We start from the raw sequence: 17480 nt of genomic DNA on the forward strand, positions 1-17480 counted from the left end.
GGTTGACCAAGCTTATCAAGTCCCGCAGTGTCTGTGACCGTTTTGCCTGATGCCCGGTGGGTTGGCTGACAGCCCGCGAGGTTATGCTGACCATCAGCATCGGGGGATGTGATGCGAACCAGCACCACTTTGCGAGCACGCTGTCCCCTTCAAAGCATGCATTCCCCATTGAGACAAAGTACAACTTCCAAAAACAATGGAACGCCATCTGTGGTCCCTCGAGACGCGTATGTAGAGCGGGGGACGGTGGGGGTGGTATCTGATCCCCGACCCTGGGCCAGGGACGACGATGAAATGCCCAAATTAATCCAATTCATTGTTCTGGTCGCCGTTGAGGTGACTATGCGACTTCTCCAGCTACAGTTAGAACGAGTTGTCAAACCCGCCCTGAAAAGCTTGAGAGAGTTCCTGTCTCAATGATGTCACCCAATACGAGCGGGGTCCTCAGGGAGCCCGGCGACGCGATTCAGAGACTACGTCGTGCTTTCGTGACCTATAGCGTGCCCTGAGCAACTACCTCAAAGCACAAAAGAAAGCTCAGAACCTAGCCGCGCCGAACAAAAACCACCCAGGGCCACCAGAGTTGACAAAAATGTCTCAAGAGCAGAAGGCTGCCGGGGCCGGTGGCTCCACCTCATCGTCTTCGGCACAAGCACGTCAAACCCTGTTTGATGAAGGCTTCGCCATCCGCGCCGAGGTCACCGGCCCGCAGCACGTCGAGCGGTCGTGGACCAACGCCTCGGACTTCTCGAGGCCAATGCAAGAGCTAGCGACGCAGTCAGGCTGGGGCCTGATTTGGGGCCGGCCGGGGCTCGATAGGCGGACACGGTCCCTGATCAACGTGGCCCTGCTCGTCGCCCAGGGGAGGGACGCGGAGCTCGCCGTGCATGTCAAGGGGGCGATTAAGAACGGCGTGACTGAGACGGAGATACAGGAGGCGATCCTGCAGGCTTCCATCTATGCTGGGCTGCCAGCGGGCATGGCGGGCACTCGAGTCGCGGAGAAGGCGTTGCAGGAACTGAAGGATGAAGGGGGGAAGCAGGCTGATTCTTGAGAAGGCATGTTGGTGACTGGGAACTTTCCCTGGGTCATTGAAGAGAAACATGGAATCACATTAGGGTTTGTGCGTCTAGAGGAGTCTTCTGCTGGGGAAAGGGAGGCTTCTGATGGAGAACTTACTTTGGTGTCCCAACTGGGCGCGGATCGGGTATTGAGAACCTGGTTAGACCTTCAGAGGCCCAGTGCTGGACCCCATTAAAGCACAAATAGACCGAAAATCAAACACAGAACTCTCAACGTGACAGCTTCTCACTTCTGTATGTGCTCGCATAAACATAGTTGGCTGACAAATCTTGACGTCGACCAATCCCTCCAACGTTCTACAATACCACTATCAACCTATCTTGGCCTCTCCACAACGTTCTTGGCTTAGCTCTTACATCTCTGCCAGTGTCCGGGCACGCACTCAATGAGCGAATAGTCACCTCGGTATAACCATCCTGCGACAACTCCATCATGGCATCCCGTTCAGCCGAGGAGCTCCGATCAATGGGGGAAATGGATCCCCACCTGAAAGAGGTACAGTAGGCCGGCCCAGTGTCAGCGTTCAGCCCCGCAGAAAGCATGATCTCACCCGCTTCTAGATGCTAAGGGCCGCTCCGCTGCCAGAGCCTCCCTCCGAATCGGGCTTCTTCGCCCTCCGCGAGCATCGAGCTGCCATGCTGCGCGAGAAGCATCATCTCCGTTACCTCCCGCGCCCCATCAAGGAGGTTGCGGAGCATGACCGCAAGATACCGGTTCGCGACGGTTCCGAGATCACTGTCCGTGTCTATCAGCCTGAGAAGTCTCGCGTCCCCACGCAGGGCAGCCCTTTGATCGTCATGTACCACGAGGGCGGGTGGTCCATGGGTGACCTGACAGATGAGGAGACGAATTGCCGCCTCTTCAGTCGTGACCTGGGAGCTGTTTGTGTTAATGTAGAGTACAGGTGAGTGTCCAGGTGATCCTCCGTACCGCACCATGAGTCCAGGAGTCAGGAAAAGGTCCATGGAACGAGTATAACAGGTGAAGGCACGCTGAAGTGCAGTTGTGGGCTGACGAGGCTCAGGCTGGGCCCAGAGTATAAATTTCCCACTGGAATAAACGACTCGTGGGATGCTCTGAAATGGGTGAGCGAGTCTCTCAGTCCTATTGAGATTTCAATGACGCTCTGCTGACCAGCCAGGCCGCCGACAACGCTTCTTCACTAGGTGCCAATCCTCGGGCCGGATTTATTGTCGGCGGCGGCAGTGCGGGAGGAAACATCGCTGCGGTGCTTGCGCACCTGGCCAGGGACGGCAAGCTGAATCCTCCCCTTTCGGGACAGTACCTTTGCGTGCCTGCAATCACATGCTTCATGCCTTCTGAAGAGATGCCCGAGAAATATCGTGCCGAATACCTGAGCCATCCCTCAGTCACGCCCTGCATCGATCCAGTGCTGCAGGTGGACAGCCGCCACCCACGTGGAATGTTGAGTACAGTGGGCGCAGACGTCAACAATCCATTGTTCGTTCCTTTCCTCTACCGTCACAAAGTGGGCGGTCACAAAGGCTTGCCTCCAGCATATTTCCAAGTCTGTGGCCTTGACCCGCTCCGTGACGAGGCTTTGATCTTCGAGCGAGTCCTTCGAGAGGAGGCAGGGATAAAGACAAAACTAGATGTCTATCCTGGACTTGGTCACTACTTCTGGACGAACTTTCCTCTGCTGGACGCGAGCAAGCGGTTTGTTGAGGACACTGTAAAAGGAGTTCGATGGCTCTTGGAACAGGCACCATCTGACGCTTGAATGATGCATGCACTGTGGCTTGATCGCTGAGCCCGGGTCATGCTCATCTCACAACAGGAAGAAAACCTCGCGATAGTGAGTTCATTGGTCACAGATGCAGGTTACTTAGCTAGTGCCACAACACTGTTCTTGCCTCAATCAATATAAACTTATAGTCTACATCAAGCTCAAAGCCCCAGCAGTCAGCGACCACAGTGGAGTACAAGTCATTCGAGCTCCCCTTCATATATACATCGAAAATTACAAGCATTGAGAATAGTAAGCGTTCACAACAGTGCAAGTATAGGGAGACTCGCAGACAGTTGGGCCGGTCCAACTAGCACCTCCGCACTGCCCCCAGTGTACCGCCGTGTTGGTGGTCGTTGGCGTGGCAGCAGATGTGCTCGTCTTCGTCGTGCTGCTAGACAGCGTGGTAGCCGTGCTCGTGGGCAACGTCGTCCCCGCCGCGGCCGCGAGCAGCTTCTGCACGTTGTCGTACGCCGGCTTGGTCGTCAGGTTCGACCAGTATAGGCACGCGTCGCCCTGACCGGAGAAGGTGCTGGGGATCCACGAGTACTTGTCGTCGAAGTCCCACACAGTAATTCCGACGCATTTGCTGACCGCAAGACAGGCGCTGACGACCGATCCGTAATCTGTCGCCTGCTGCGCGAGCCCCGATGCTGTTGACGGGAGGCTGGAGAACCTGACATCGACCTCGGTGTATGCTACCTCGAGGCCGAGGGCGACGTATGTGTTAAGCTGGCTGGTGAGTGCGGACGCGCTGGGTGTAGACCCTACGATGAAGTGACCCTGGAGACCAACTCCGTCAATTTTCGCTCCTGCGGCTTGGATAAGCTTGATCAGGGTGACGGCAGCCGTGGACTTGGCTCCTGAGTATTCGATGTTATAGTCATTGTCTATTAGCCTGCTGTTAGCGTTCTGTTTCGTTCACGAACGAGACTTTATGAGCCCATCTTTCTCAGGCATGGATGAAATGAATAGAAACATGGATGACAAGGCGACTGGGAATCTTTGCAATGGGCGGGGTACGAACAGTAGAGTTTGGCTGCAGGATCAGCCGCAGCAGCAGCAGAAAAGGCCACTGGAAGATAGGATGTTCCCATAGTATTATAGAAGACGCTCGTCCGGTAGGTTCCGTCGTCATTAAGGGCCTCATTCACGACGTCCCAGGCATAGCATTTTCCCTTGTAGTGGCCCACCTCGCTGGCGATGTGAGCCTGGATGGCAGCGGCAAGGGTGCTGTTGGTCCATGTACCCGAGGATACCCAGGATGGTAGCTGGTTATGCCATATCAGGGTGTGACATCGCAAAATTTGCCCATTCGTCGCCGCAAAATTTGTGATGACATCTCCCTGGGTGTAGCTGTAAGTGTTTTGTGTCGGCTCTGTATCTGTGATGTGTTAATTATGTTTTTGCGACGGATTTCGAAAAGATCATTTCCAGAACCTGGGACCCAGAAACCTCATTAGTGATCATGAACATACATTGCCATTTCTGAGTGTTTCCAGGCGTCACCTGTCCGAATTCGTTCTTGTTCGACCTGGAAAATTTTGTTTGTTAAATCGAAGTTTGACAAAACTCTTGACCGGCTTGGAAACCATACAAAATAGCAGTATATGCGGAGTCGGAAAGCTCGGAATTGTCAGTTGCGGAGCCGAAATACAATTTTCCAGCAGCTTGAGCTAGTTGGTTCAGGTTCGCTTTGACGGCCGGAACGGCCAGGAGCGCAGCCGTAACGCTAGCTTTCAAATACATGTTGAGGGATGGATTCACTCAGGTAGTCAAAGTTCCCTGGGAAATTTGTCACAGCAGGTCAACTTTTTTCAAATTGGGGACCTGAATGTTTATACACTTTCACGTTTGGTCGCCGTCGAATACAACTGTAACGGCGGTATTGTCCGCGGACTCGTCAGCTCATGGCACAAGGTAGCACATTATCGGAGAAGTGATCGTGAGTTCCGGACCCTAAAGGTTCTATTCCTGATTCTGTCCGGAAATGAGCAATGGCCTCGTCACTTATTGGCGAGTAAAAGTCGAGGATTGGGGTCGCAGGTACCCATCCCATTTCTCCACCAACCATGCCTGTCCTGGAACGGAAGCTCAACGTCCTTGGGGACTGGGTGAGGCAGCTGACCATCGGCAAGGAAGCCGCATCTTCCATCGATGGGGCGAATGCACGAGGCAGGAGACTAGCAATTGGAACTGAACGGGTGGCTTGTAAAAGCTTCCGGATCACGAATTTGGAGCATGCCAGAAGCTCCTTGGTCCGGCGGGAACAGCCGTCAACGCCCAACTCGAAATCTTGGCTCCATGCTGGCGACTTTCTCGGCCCACCCAGGCCTTTGCGAATTGCTTAGTTGTTCGATTGACTGACTCATTTGCATGCTGTCCGAATTCAAAATCAGAAGGCTGATGCGGGTCTTTGGCAACCTAACCATCTCACAACAGACTCTCTCACCGCAGACTCTCCCACCGAAGGTCCTCTCAGCAATTTAGATCAGAACGATGAAGGCGTTGCAGACTCAGTTCGATGTGAAGATTTCAGCGTTTTTTTCTCTCCAACCATTGGTTTCAGACTAGGCTATAGGGGCGTAGAAATTCAGCCGTGAGTCCGGATCATACACTTGCTTGAGCTTTCTTAGTTTCTCAACCCTCCAGACGTCATGCCCGTACAGCTCTTCCAAGGTCTCGTAGCCATTCGCGTAGTTAACATACGCGAAGAGCTTACCATCTTGGCGTCCTGCGACTGTCATAGAGCGGAGTTCCTCACCTGCCTGTCTCGCAATCTCATTTTTCTCTGATGTGCTGTTGACGTATATTAGGGCAGGCGAGGTGAGGTAGGCATTGAAACGGTCGGGGAAAGCGGTACTTTCATCTGGTACCTCTTTGACTGCAGTGCTGCCATAGTTCTCCCACAAGATGAACGAGTTATTGAGAAATGGGTTTTCGGCAATGATATCGCCGAATTTGATCAGCACCTCTTTCTGCGTCGTTGTATTGTAGACTTCCAGATCCACAGGAAAACGCTGCACCGTCAGTTGACCTTCGAGGCAGGCAGCATCTTGTTCGCTGAACCGGAAGAGTCTTGAGAAGTCAGGGTACGTTGCGTTTACTATTGTCGAGGATTCTGTGCCGATTGCTCTATACAATCCGAGATACGTTTCTGCTTCCTCTTGTGTGCCTTCATAGAGGAATAACAATTCGATGACAGGCAACTTGGGGTCGATGTCAGGCATGTGGCGATATTCAATGATGTTGACAATCTCGATCGGTTGATTACCTCTGTTGTTGATTTTGTTTGTGACTTCAAAAACCTCTTCTACTTTGTCCGAAGTGAAAAACATGTCGGCGAAGATCCAGTTCTTGTCGACAGGCACGTCGTGTATCCGGAACTCAACCTCTGTGACAATGCCGAAATTGTGGCCGGCACCCCGAAGAGCCCAGAAAAGATCCTGGTGCGTCTCATCGCTGGCGGTCAGAACACTTCCGTTGCCAAGCACAACTCTTGCCGAGGCGAGATTATCAAGGGCAAGACCAAATCGATTCTGAAGAAAGCCGTGGCCACCACCGAGCATCGGACCTGCAAGTGAGGTGCATTCACAGGCCCCCGTAGCTTGACACGCAAGTATAATCAGCAGAATACATTACGGGCTTTCAGCAGATACATACCTGTCCATTTTCCTTGTTCCCACAACGCATCCGTTATCCGTTTCGTCGTCATGCCCCCGCCTATCGTGACGGTCTTGCCATCAGAGTTAATAACAAGCTGGTCCAAGTGGTCTAAGTTGATTTGCACCCCGGCATCCAATTTGCTCAGTGATCGAATCCCTCCGTGGCGGCCAGACACAGCCAGCCAAGGTAGCTCGAATTTGTTCGACAATTGAATCTGGGTGAGATTTTCAGCTGGATGTGCATGCATGAGCATGTTCCAGATCAATCGCTTACCGTATTGCTCACATCCTCCTCTGTATAGACTTGGACAGTAGCCTTGAAGCTCGGAGCTGCCCAAGCGGTCCACCTCGCTGTCAGTTCGTCAAAGTCTTGGGAGCCAACTAGTGTGATAGATGCCTCTGCGGAGAGTTGAGGGCCGAGCTCCTTAACAAAAGCAGTAAAATTGGATTCCGTATCCGAATATCGCCCTACAACAGCCTGATCGGGAAGGGATATGCCGCTGGACTTTCTTATTTCAGGTTCATGCCCATATGATGCACTGACAAGGCATGTCAGGACCAGCAGCCCTTTTAAGAGTGTATAGCGCTTGATTTTCTTAGCAGAATGGTTCCTGTAAAGCATTTGTTAAGAGTCAGAGATACTCACAGGCATTGTGTGGTTGAGCTTATTTCTATGGTTCGCATCTGAACTCCACGCGTTCGTCGTATTTTTGAGTTAAAGTGATTGTGAGATATCGCACGTCCGACCGGATTGCCGGCGCGGGGTCGAATTATGTATCCATACGCAGACCTACCTATAGTATAGGCATGCTTCGCAGTCAGTGACATCTTATGCTGACTTGCTTCGTTATCACACATTTCGTGCAGCATGAGAACTAATCGTTGCAAAATGCAACCTGAATGTCAGCACTAGAAGCGACGGCGACCATCGCCAAGCTTCTAAAATACCTAGCTAGACCCCGTGGGAAAGGTATTGAATGCAACCATGGACAATACCAACTATCGTGCTCGGACCAAAGTATGCACGTCGGACTCAGAGTGAGGCTAATACCAACCATGTTGTGGCCCAGAGATTTGTTCCCCTCGGGGTTGTATCAAATATGCGTGGTCATAAACCACGCCTGAGGTGGAGCACCCTGGCGTGATGGCTTAGAAAGTTTTTAGGCAAGGGCAGGCTCTTGTTCCAAGAGATGTTGAATTGACAACTGGGGATGTTGAACTATTTACTGAGCCGTAACATCCAAACACGGCTATGATGCCTTAAATGTATCATTACAAGAATCGAAGATAGCACCTGTGCTCCATCCAAGAGACCGCTAGACTGTTTGACCTATTGTAACGCCGCCTTGGCAAGATTATCTTCGAAACTCCCGTCCTAATAAGACATTAGCGAGATATTCTGGAAACTGAGCTTGCACGGTGCTTGATCATTCTTTCCCTTAGACTGTGCTAGTGTAAAGGACGGGAAACCGTGTGATCGGTTCAACTCAGGGCGAATGGAATAGCCATGCGAAGAGCAGGCTCACACAAATTGTCGTTGGTCACGAAACAAGCAGTGGTGGGGCTCATGTCCTTGGAAGAACATGGTAACTAGGGAGCAAAAGCACCGTGGTGCAATGACGGGGTAGAGCACTAGAGAGATGGAAAATCGAGAATATTCACTAACTTTGAAAGGCGGGTTTGCCGACCCGAAGTCTGTGTTCTGTAAAGCACTTTTTGCAGCATCCGGCATGGCATCCCAGTCCGAGACAGGGTAAGTGTTTCCTACTGTTTGGGTGAATTGCAACTCGTGGTTTGTCGGAAAAGTCGCGAAATACTCGACAGTCGGGCTGTCGCCCCCGGGGACGGCGCCAGATGTGATCTTGTACGAGCCGTGGCCTGACGCTGCACCGCCGAGCACGGTCGTCGTGTCGTTGCTCAGCCAGATCACCACGTTCTCAAAGTCGTGTCTATGCGCCCCGGTCGAGACGTCATCGATCGTCTGGTCTTTTGGCATGTACCACGAATACATGATTGCTACATTGCCGTTGGACTGTGTTGCTCTTGCGTAGGTTTGACCCTTGGTGGTGTCTTCACAGCCGCCGGTCTGGCTTCCACTTGGCTTCAAACCACCGCTACGTCATATTTAGCAAGGATTGTAATGATGATTGACAGGAGTCGTCACTTACTTGGTATTGCCGGAATCATCCACGGCGGTGTATGGCTGGCAGCCGGAGGCAATGTGAAGGCGAGGGTTGAACTTTTCTATGGCAGCACCGAGGGGACCGCTCTGAACTCTTGTTGCGATCGGATTAAGCGAGTCGTGGTCTACTTCACCCCGGCGGCCTAGTGCGTTTATCGTGGGAGCGCACAGCGCAGCGCTTGCCAGAGCAAGTGATGACAGAGTTTGGAATAACATGGTCGTCCTGCTGCAACGGTACTATGCCAAGATTGACTGAAGAAGAAGACCTCAAGGTGAAGTAGGTTTAAGCCTAGATGAAGCGCTGGAAGATATGAATGTTAAACAGAGGATCCCGGTCCTACGTTGAAGCTGAGAAGGGGCTTGGCTATGCAAGCGCCACAAGACGTAGTTTCAAGCGGCACCGTCCAATCTTTTATTCTTGGAAGAAGGATCTATGCCGAGGGTTCGTCTCGAGAGGGAGGCTCAAGGGACCCCTGAAAGATGCTTATTTAAGACATGTCACTTCCAACCAATGCCACGCCAAAACACACGTGAAGGACATTCCCAGAATATACGGATGGGTCCCGACGGTTGCATCGGAGCTGGGGAATCGCGCGCGCTCATTGACCATAGCGAAGCGGTAGGCTCGGCGCCGATAAGGGCGTCATGAAAATGAAGAGTGGCAGCAGCAAGGTTTCTGTGACGAGGAGGTGGCAGCCAGCGGCCTGGTCAGTATCCACCAGATGAAGGAGTGGACACATTGCCCGAGGGCCTGGTACCGATGGAGGTCTGCTCGTGATACTGCGGCTCAGGGAACGATATCGCCTCGGAATGAACCCAAATAGCGAGTCAGGTGGATTAAGCTTAACGCACCTAGGAGATGTGCTGCTGAACGTGGAATTACGTCCACACGCCATGGATTGTGACAGGGTCCGGACTCGCACAGTCAGTGAACATCCCGACGTCAACGACCGCATTCATACATGGGGCTCCACATTCGCCCGTTTAGGTGGCTCAGGCGGTGCGTTCTGAAACATCTCGGACGGGGCCAGCTGCCAGGGACATTTCACGAGACATGGCCTTAAAAAAGATCGTCGTCGAGTGCGAGTCAGATTTAACAACGCAGGCATGGGATTATCGGCGCATTTGTCAATCCTCTGAAACATTCGGGCTCTTAAACTCTCCCGTCGGCTACCACGAGGCTGGATGGGAAGCTCACGGGGCGCCAAGTAATGCTGATGCTGGCACCTTGTTCTCCAATATGTCAAGCCATTTTTCCGACTTTAACCTCGGATCGTGGCCGACCTCCCATGTTGCCATTTCATATGACCAGGGCCAAAACTTCAGCAATGCAAACGCAGTGCTCAATATACTCAGCCGCGTACCAAAACTTACTCACACATCAGAGAATGCATTCTATTTACTAGTGAATATCAGTCATATCATATGGATCCAGCGACCTCGGAACAAGATCTGTCTTGGGAGTATTATTATCGAGGCCCTACCAGCCTTGATCGGTGAAACGTGCCAGTGGGCGACGGAGTGAGGAACAAGTGAGGAACAGCAATACGACCATTCTCTATGCCGGGGTACCTGAAAAGGAATTACTTCGAAAATGCCTTCCTTGGAGATATCATCTACAATGCATGGACATTTTTAGACAGGATTCCGACGTGGCGGATTTCTGTTGTCACCCGAAGCAGTGGAGAAGCAGGGTAGGTTAAGCTGCGAGTCCAATGACCTGGCATGTCACGTTCAAGGTTGCAATGTAGGTGAGACAATTGGTCGACAAAAGACATTAATAGATATGGATATATATACAAATGAAGGCCAACAGCGCCACGCTAAATCACATCATGCGGTATCCACACCAGCATTACATCCCCCACCACAAACACACACCCATCTATGCTGGCGGGCATACCCACCACATGGTTAACGGCCCCACTCGGGCTCTTAGATCAGAGCGACGAACAGAGGCGCAATGGCAGCCAGGACACCGAAAGTGACCTTGCCCGCACCGGAAGCCTGGACCGCGGTGCCGGAGGGCTTGCTAGCAGAGGAAGAGGGAGTGGCACCGTTGCCGCCGGTGGCCGCAGGGGGAGTCGCGCTGGCAGCGGGTCCGGTAGGACGAGGGATGGTGCCGTTGTTTCCCTGGGGACGGTTCCAGCCAGAGGGCGCGGCAACACCAGAGGGCCACACGGGGGCGGTAGACTTAGCACCGGTAGCAGTGACGGCGCCGGTTCCGGAGGGCTTGGAGCCCTTGCCGGTCTGGGTGGCGGTCACGGGGCAGACGGTAGTCGTATCAGTGATGACCACGGTGGGTGCCGGTGTGGTAACAGTCGTTGGGATAACCTCAGTAGAGGTAGATGGCGTCGCGTAGGGGGTCAGGCTGACGGGGGTGGCAGGCGTGGGGACGTTGACGGGCGAGTTTGCGGTCGTAGCCACGGCAGGAGGAGTGACACTGCCAGCGGTAGGTGCGGGCTCCTCGCCAGGGACGGACAGGGAGGGGGCAGATCCACCAGTGACAGCAGCAACGCTCGAGGTAGGGGCCGCGCCAGATGGCACACCACCGGTTCCGCTTCCGCCAGTGGCAGCGGGGCCGGTCTGAGTCGCAGTGACGGGGCAGACGGTGGTGTAGGAGACGACCATGGAGGTGACAACTTGCTGGGTGTAGGAGTTGGGGCAGTTGGTGACCGAGGCCGCACAAGAGGTGATGGTGTAAGTGTTGGTCGTGGTCAGAGTGCTTGTGGTCATGCCCTCAGGCAGGGCAGAGCCGCTGTGGGCCAGGGCGTCAGCGCTCGAAGTCGGGCGGCCAGCTCCTGATCCGGTGAGAGAGACGGTTGTGGTAGGGGAACCGCTGCCGGCACCCTCTCCGGAGCTGCCTGATCCAGATGAACCGCTGCCAGAAGAGCCGTTGTCAGAGGCGCCAGAGTCAGATCCAGAGTCAGCGCCAGAGTCAGATCCGGAGTCAGATCCAGAGTCAGCACCGGAGTCCGAAGAGCCAGAGCCAGTAGCACCAGAGTTGGAGCCAGACGAGCCAGAGCCGGAGCCAGACGAGCCAGAGCCGGAGCCAGAGCCAATCGAGCCGGCGCCGTTTCCGCTTCCGCTTCCGATCTCAGTGCCGTTTCCAGAGGAGCCAGATCCGTTGGAGCCAGATCCGTTGGCGGTCTGCCTCCAGCCCCACTGCCACTGAGAGCCCTCGCCAATGGTGACGGTGGTGGTTGTGGTGGTGGAAGAAGCAAGAGTGATGATGACGGAGGGAGCGAGACCCAGGGTGAGCTCCTCAATCTCAACATCGAGCTCGACGGCGATACCAGCGGTCAAGGAGAAGATCTCGGCAGCAGAGCACTCGCTGCTGGAAGAGCCCTCAGAGAAGGTAGTGGTGTATTTGAAGATGTCCAGCCAGATGGCAACCTCAGCTCCCGCACCAATGTTGAGGCCGACAATGTCAACCTCGGAGGAGATGGCAAGGCCGGTACGCAGGCGCAGAGCGACGTCGAGCTTAATGTCCTCAGCGAGGGAGATCTCGGCGCCGAAGTTCAAGGGGATAGACTCGACAACAAGGCCAGTGAGCTCCTGCTTGACGATCTCCTTGGAGAGGATGTCGATCTCGATGTAAGAGCCCTCGGGGAAGAAGACATTGAAGCTTGCCTCGACGTCGATGGCAGCGGAGACGGAGAAGATCAAGTCGAGGGCGAAACCGGCCTCGATGTCAATTTCAGCCAAGCCAGGGACGGCAAGCTCAAGCGACAGGTCGGACATCAGCTCGATGGACTCGGCAACGCCAGCAGTGGCATCGAGGGCCACCTCAAGGTATGTCTGAACGCCGCCAAGGTCAACCTTGACGGTGGGGTTGAGCAGGAAGCTATCCTCGACCGACAGATCGATAGAGCCAGCGAAGGCTCCAGCGTTCAGGGCGAGACCAAGCTGGATAGCATCGGTCTCGGCGGTCTTGGGGGCAGCAACACTTTAAGGAGTCTTGTCAGTATGATGGAGAGGCTCGGGATGCCGGAGGATGTATCTAGGCACTTGAGAATGTACTAACCCAGCGTAGAGGATGTCGTTCTCCCAGGACCTGGAGATATCGTAGCTGCAAGATTTGGAGGAGGAGGAGGAGGAAGAGGAGGAGGACGAGGTCGAAGATGTCACAGAGGACAGCAAGCCCGAAGAGGAGGACTCCGAGGAGCTCTCCGAGGAAGAAGTCTCCGAGTAGGAGGACTCCGAAGACGAAGAGCCGCCGAGCAGAGAGGTCAAGAGTCCTCTGGCCTCGTTCTCGGACGACCTGACGACGACGCTGCCAGGCTTTACTGGGTTGGCCTGAACGGCGGAGCCAAGGAGCCCCAGAAGGGCCCCATACTGTGAGAAATGCATGGTTTGTTGTGTGCGGTAGGAATTAAGGAATGACTACTGCAAAGATGCAGTGAAAGCAGGGTAATACTGAACGAAGGAATACCACCCGAAAACAAGATTCAACACAACAACCCGAGCACAGAAAAGAGGGACTGGATTGGGAGGTGAGAGCCTGCAGAAGGAAGGAAACTCGTGCCAGGCTGAAGCGAAGCACCGCAACTATTTGAATCAGTCGCGCCCAGCAGGATGGCAGCCCTCGTATGGAGAGATGACGGGTTTGGTTGGACAGACGCAGCGGTCCTCCCGGATCTCACGATCCACCAGGCCAGGAGATCCAAATTTTGAGCAGCCCCGCCAGCCCAAGATGGCAGATGCAAAAGCGCCGTGGTGGCCCTGGCGGCCGTTAGGGCCATGCTGAGGAGCATACTCAATAGGAGGATTGACGGCGAGGCTGCCGATCGGAATCTCAGGGGCAGTCGAAAGGGCCCGCAGAAAAGACCACAGCCACTCGGCCGCTGGTGCTGAAGGACGTCAAATGGCGGGTGCCCAGAGGCAAGATATGCTTGTTTCCCCACAAATGGATGCAGCCAGTGCCGGAGCACAGAGCACAGAGCTGAAATGCGGTGGCATTGGGTGATCTCTGGTGATGTAGCGCTTCCATTCTGGGCTGCCCTTCATCTCTCTTGATCGACATAGGAGATGGCATGGTAAGGGTCTTGGACGAAAGAGGAAATGCTTGGTGAGCTCTCAGAGCGCAGTGCCCTCGCTGGCCCCTGGATCACCCCATTGCATGAGCAGATCCGACTCTGTTGCCTCGGGGTAGGGAGCCACTGATCGGCAGTTGAGGGCCGCTTTTTCAGGGGTCAGCGCTTGATCGGTTCGTGGGCGGGCGAGTGCTCGTGGGGACTGCATCGTCGCCTTCGTGGACCTCGACTCGCCTATGTCCAATGCAGCTTCATACAGCCTAGTCTACAGCACACAAGTGCAAGCCGTCCCACTCACTACTGAGAGAATTGGGCGAAGCGTAATGATGTGAGCTGGCAAGCGGGTGCTGTTCAATTTCTCTTAAAAAAGAAAGACGTGATCCAGTTCTTGGCGTTGCTGGTCGTACTCGATCTACAGACATTACGAGTCCTCGACTGGATGAACAAATCGAGGGCAGTAGTGAAGAGAGAAACAAAACAATTCGAGCAGAGAGGTACGTATTGCGAAACAGACATGTGCAGACACAAATAAGGAGATTGGCCGGCCCAGCACACCCGTCAGGGCACTAACAGTTCCGCCACCATGCGATAGGCAATTTCTGATAGTCCTCTAAGAAACCCACGCCCACCCAACTCGAGGAGACAACGACACGCGTCAGTGTCGGTCGAGTCAGGTTGCACTGGACATATGACCGCGATTGCGACCGCCAGAGAGCAACAATTCCAGCCTTTACTACCAAACCTCCCCGCCTCAATAATCGGAAGTGGGAGTTGAAGTGGATAAATAAATCATGAAAAGGTCTTGGCGTGTGGGTGGAGTACACAGACTGGCCCCCAATAGCTGTTTGTCCTTGTCTGTCTGCTCACATCGATCGTGTCGGCCATTTGACACTCTCACACCATAATCCGACCCAATTGGGTGCTCTGTACCCGAGCGGAGTTGAGAAGTGTTGGTGAACGACAGACACCGACCTCGATCTGGTTCCCAGATGGCGGGCTCCTAAGCCTTCAGCCGACGCTCTCGAGTTGGTGTACTGCCAGCATCTGCATATCAACAGCAGCGACTAATTCATGTCGAGGTTTCTCTACCGTGTCGAATGAGGTGTTGCCAGAACAAGCTGGTAATCAGTTCTTGCAATATTTACGAGTGCCATTGCTGGACCTTGACTTCCTGCCACAGAGCTCCAAGGCGAGAAAAGTGGTCTGCGGTGACTGGCCAAGACTGCAATGGTTCCGGTAACAAAGGCTGATTGATTCTGGCAGCACGGGAAAAGTTGAAATGGACCCGAGAAGAGTTTAGAGGAGCTGATGACAAGCTTCTTAACTAGGACAGTCCCCTGTCGATGACAGGTCTAAGTCCTTCCGACACGACGCGACGCGGAACCCCAAGCACAGTTCCTTCTCGACACAATTTTCTCCATGCTTCGCTTCCCTTGATCTGGAGGCTTGGGTGCATCTAGAAGAAGCTACACCTGGGCCAAGGTTCATAGTATCAAACACGTCCTCTTGCTCCGGCATATAGATACGACAGCGACTACCGTGTTCATTCTTCTTCGATTCATGACTGACTGGTTCAAGTCGTATCCGAATACCTTCACGCGCGATTTCGAGGCTGTGTTGAGCGAGACCCAAAATGAGGATGTAAAGCAGAGCATGAGAACGGATTGCAAGCTGCCGGACCGGCTTTTTGCTCTTCTGCTGAGAAGAGCTCCCTAGATCAAGAACCCGTCCGGCCGCAGAGTACTTCTGCACAATGACTGTAGAATGCAGAAAATCTCAGTCAACGAACAGTCTCCGAATGGTCTACCGCAATACAACTATGGGCATGTGGCCGGAGCGGGATGCATATGGTCAAGTCAGCAGGCTTGAAGTTGCATCCCCGCGATGCCGCCGTTCGCTGCAAGGGCTGCGCGTTGAAAGAAACCTCGATCCCGAGTAAATCAAACCAAACGATGAGACTTTTTTGCTCCGCTTCCAATACCATGCCGTACATGGGCGATGTGATGCTGGAACGAGAGAAATGGAAAAATACATAGGCATCACCCATGACGCCGAGACCCAGTCAACAATCAAACACACAAAGCCTTATTTCCGCGGTGTAATCGACCTTTCGCCGATGACCTTAGCGCTTCGAATCAACTGACAGAGACCCAAATACCGAGGGTAAAGAAAACAATCGGCAATTCTGCTTGTTAATCACCTATCACCAAATGTTTTCAAGAAAAGCTATCAGGCAATGCCTCCTCGCAGTATCCGCGGATTGAGCTGTGGAGTTAAGAGAAAGCACAATACAGCGACTAGGTTGACGGTTATTAGCATTGCTTAGCGCTTTCGGCATTATATTGGGCTTTGGAGGCTTTGGAGCCGTCGGTGCTTCCATTTCAAAGCATCATTACTGAGCGGTTCCCTGTCGCGCCCGAGAATTAGTCCCGCGCTCCGAACACTGCGGCCAGCAATTCGCTTTTCGGAGTTAGCCGCTCAAGTAAACCTCCCCGATCTAGCTTAATGTTTTCCTTCCGCCGGGCTTAAGAGGCACCAAGCGCGAAAGCATTGCTTAATGCGGAGGTACATAATTCATGTTATGGCTCCCTACACATGCCTCCAAGAAGATCGCCAACCAAGGAAATAATCACCATATCTCACCCACTATCAATTATCGTATACGAAATAAAATTAACATGGCGTCCGAAAAGAAAATTATCTTTATTACTGGCGGTAAATCTTGCCCATCTCATAAGCTGCACCTGCAAATGATCGGGAGACTGACATACATGCAGCTAATTCCGGCCTGGGCTACGAGGTCGTCAAAGCTCTGTACGCCACAGACGTGCCCTACGAGCTCATTGTCGGCACACGCACCCTTTCCAAGGGCGACGACGCTATTGCCACGCTCAAAACCGAGGTCGCCAGCTCTTCTTCCACCCTGAGCACTCTGCAGGTAGACCTCGCCTCGGATGCCTCCCTCGAGGCAGCCGTCAAGACCATCGCCGACAAGCACGGCCGCCTCGACGTTCTCATCAACAACGCGGGTGCCAGCTTCGATGGCCACCTGCGCGACGGCCAGATGTCTATCCGCGAGGCCTTCAACGCCTCCTGGGATACGAACGTCAGCGGCACTCAAGTGCTAACCACGCTGGCCGTGCCGCTGCTGCTCAAGTCTTCAGACCCGCGGCTAATGTTCGTTACATCGGGCACATCGTCGATGGCCGAGACCCAGCCCGAGAACTGGGGGGATCTGAAGCACATGCTGGGTCGCATCAACGGGTCGCCCGAGAAAGGCTGGCCCAAGGCAAAGGAGCTCAACCCCATCACGAGCTACCGCTCTACCAAAACCGGCTTGAATATGTTGATGCGCGAATGGACACGTATCCTGAAGGAAGACGGAGTCAAAGTCTGGGCCATAAGCCCCGGCTTCCTGGCTACGGGGCTGGGAGGTGTCGGCAAGGAACAACTGCTCAAGATGGGGGCCCTGGATCCATCTGTCGGTGGGCAATTCGTACGAGATGTTGTCCAGGGCAAGAGGGACCAGGACACTGGTAAAGTCATCAGGAGTAACATGATCCAGACCTGGTAGCTTCCAGAGTCAGCGATCAACTTGGATAGCTCTCCCGTTGTCTCGGTAGATCGGAAATTGCGAATAATGAAAGACGCTCATTCTCACTGAAGTACTCAGAAAGTCCTCAAAATCAGGAACTCTTCTCATTCGTCTGTCGTGTCTATCCATCACACGGCAAACTGGGCGATGTCTCCTATCAACCGTCCTAGCC

At 53.7% G+C, this 17480-nt stretch overlaps 8 protein-coding genes across 8 annotated transcripts; 4 read left to right on the forward strand and 4 right to left on the reverse strand.

Moving 5' to 3' along the window:
* Positions 1–83: 83 nt before the first annotated feature.
* J7T55_013072 (uncharacterized protein) lies at positions 84–1054 on the forward strand (the record flags this gene model as incomplete). The annotated part of the gene is made up of 2 exons (XM_053141725.1): positions 84–227; positions 500–1054. 2 exons carry the CDS (start codon positions 84–86, stop codon positions 1052–1054), a joined length of 699 nt encoding a protein of 232 aa, XP_052995418.1.
* A 461-nt stretch (positions 1055–1515) lies between these two features.
* Positions 1516–2824, forward strand: J7T55_013073 (AB hydrolase superfamily protein B1A11.02; the record flags this gene model as incomplete). The annotated part of the gene is made up of 4 exons (XM_053141726.1): positions 1516–1578; positions 1644–1987; positions 2108–2168; positions 2225–2824. 4 exons carry the CDS (start codon positions 1516–1518, stop codon positions 2822–2824), a joined length of 1068 nt encoding a protein of 355 aa, XP_052995419.1.
* A 240-nt stretch (positions 2825–3064) lies between these two features.
* Positions 3065–4579, reverse strand: J7T55_013074 (uncharacterized protein; the record flags this gene model as incomplete). The annotated part of the gene is made up of 4 exons (XM_053141727.1): positions 3065–3720; positions 3858–4214; positions 4309–4364; positions 4428–4579. 4 exons carry the CDS (start codon positions 4577–4579, stop codon positions 3065–3067), a joined length of 1221 nt encoding a protein of 406 aa, XP_052995420.1.
* Positions 4580–4902: 323 nt separating this feature from the next.
* Positions 4903–5181, forward strand: J7T55_013075 (uncharacterized protein; the record flags this gene model as incomplete). The annotated part of the gene is made up of 1 exon (XM_053141728.1): positions 4903–5181. One exon carries the CDS (start codon positions 4903–4905, stop codon positions 5179–5181), a length of 279 nt encoding a protein of 92 aa, XP_052995421.1.
* A 219-nt stretch (positions 5182–5400) lies between these two features.
* J7T55_013076 (uncharacterized protein) lies at positions 5401–7147 on the reverse strand (the record flags this gene model as incomplete). Its single annotated transcript, XM_053141729.1, has 4 exons — positions 5401–6437; positions 6494–6710; positions 6770–6919; positions 7142–7147. The coding sequence occupies 4 exons, from the start codon at positions 7145–7147 to the stop codon at positions 5401–5403; spliced, it is 1410 nt and encodes a 469-aa protein (XP_052995422.1).
* Positions 7148–7825: 678 nt separating this feature from the next.
* On the reverse strand, positions 7826–8893 carry J7T55_013077 (uncharacterized protein; the record flags this gene model as incomplete). Its single annotated transcript, XM_053141730.1, has 3 exons — positions 7826–7870; positions 8162–8609; positions 8664–8893. 3 exons carry the CDS (start codon positions 8891–8893, stop codon positions 7826–7828), a joined length of 723 nt encoding a protein of 240 aa, XP_052995423.1.
* A 1719-nt stretch (positions 8894–10612) lies between these two features.
* Positions 10613–13030, reverse strand: J7T55_013078 (uncharacterized protein; the record flags this gene model as incomplete). Its single annotated transcript, XM_053141732.1, has 2 exons — positions 10613–12626; positions 12705–13030. 2 exons carry the CDS (start codon positions 13028–13030, stop codon positions 10613–10615), a joined length of 2340 nt encoding a protein of 779 aa, XP_052995424.1.
* A 3361-nt stretch (positions 13031–16391) lies between these two features.
* On the forward strand, positions 16392–17287 carry J7T55_013079 (uncharacterized protein; the record flags this gene model as incomplete). Its single annotated transcript, XM_053141733.1, has 2 exons — positions 16392–16428; positions 16491–17287. The coding sequence occupies 2 exons, from the start codon at positions 16392–16394 to the stop codon at positions 17285–17287; spliced, it is 834 nt and encodes a 277-aa protein (XP_052995425.1).
* Between the last annotated feature and the right edge of the window lie 193 nt (positions 17288–17480).

The sequence above is a fragment of the Diaporthe amygdali genome (assembly GCF_026229845.1).
Source record: "Diaporthe amygdali strain CAA958 chromosome Unknown NODE_9_length_1275696_cov_64_842800, whole genome shotgun sequence".
NCBI lineage: Eukaryota > Fungi > Ascomycota > Sordariomycetes > Diaporthales > Diaporthaceae > Diaporthe > Diaporthe amygdali.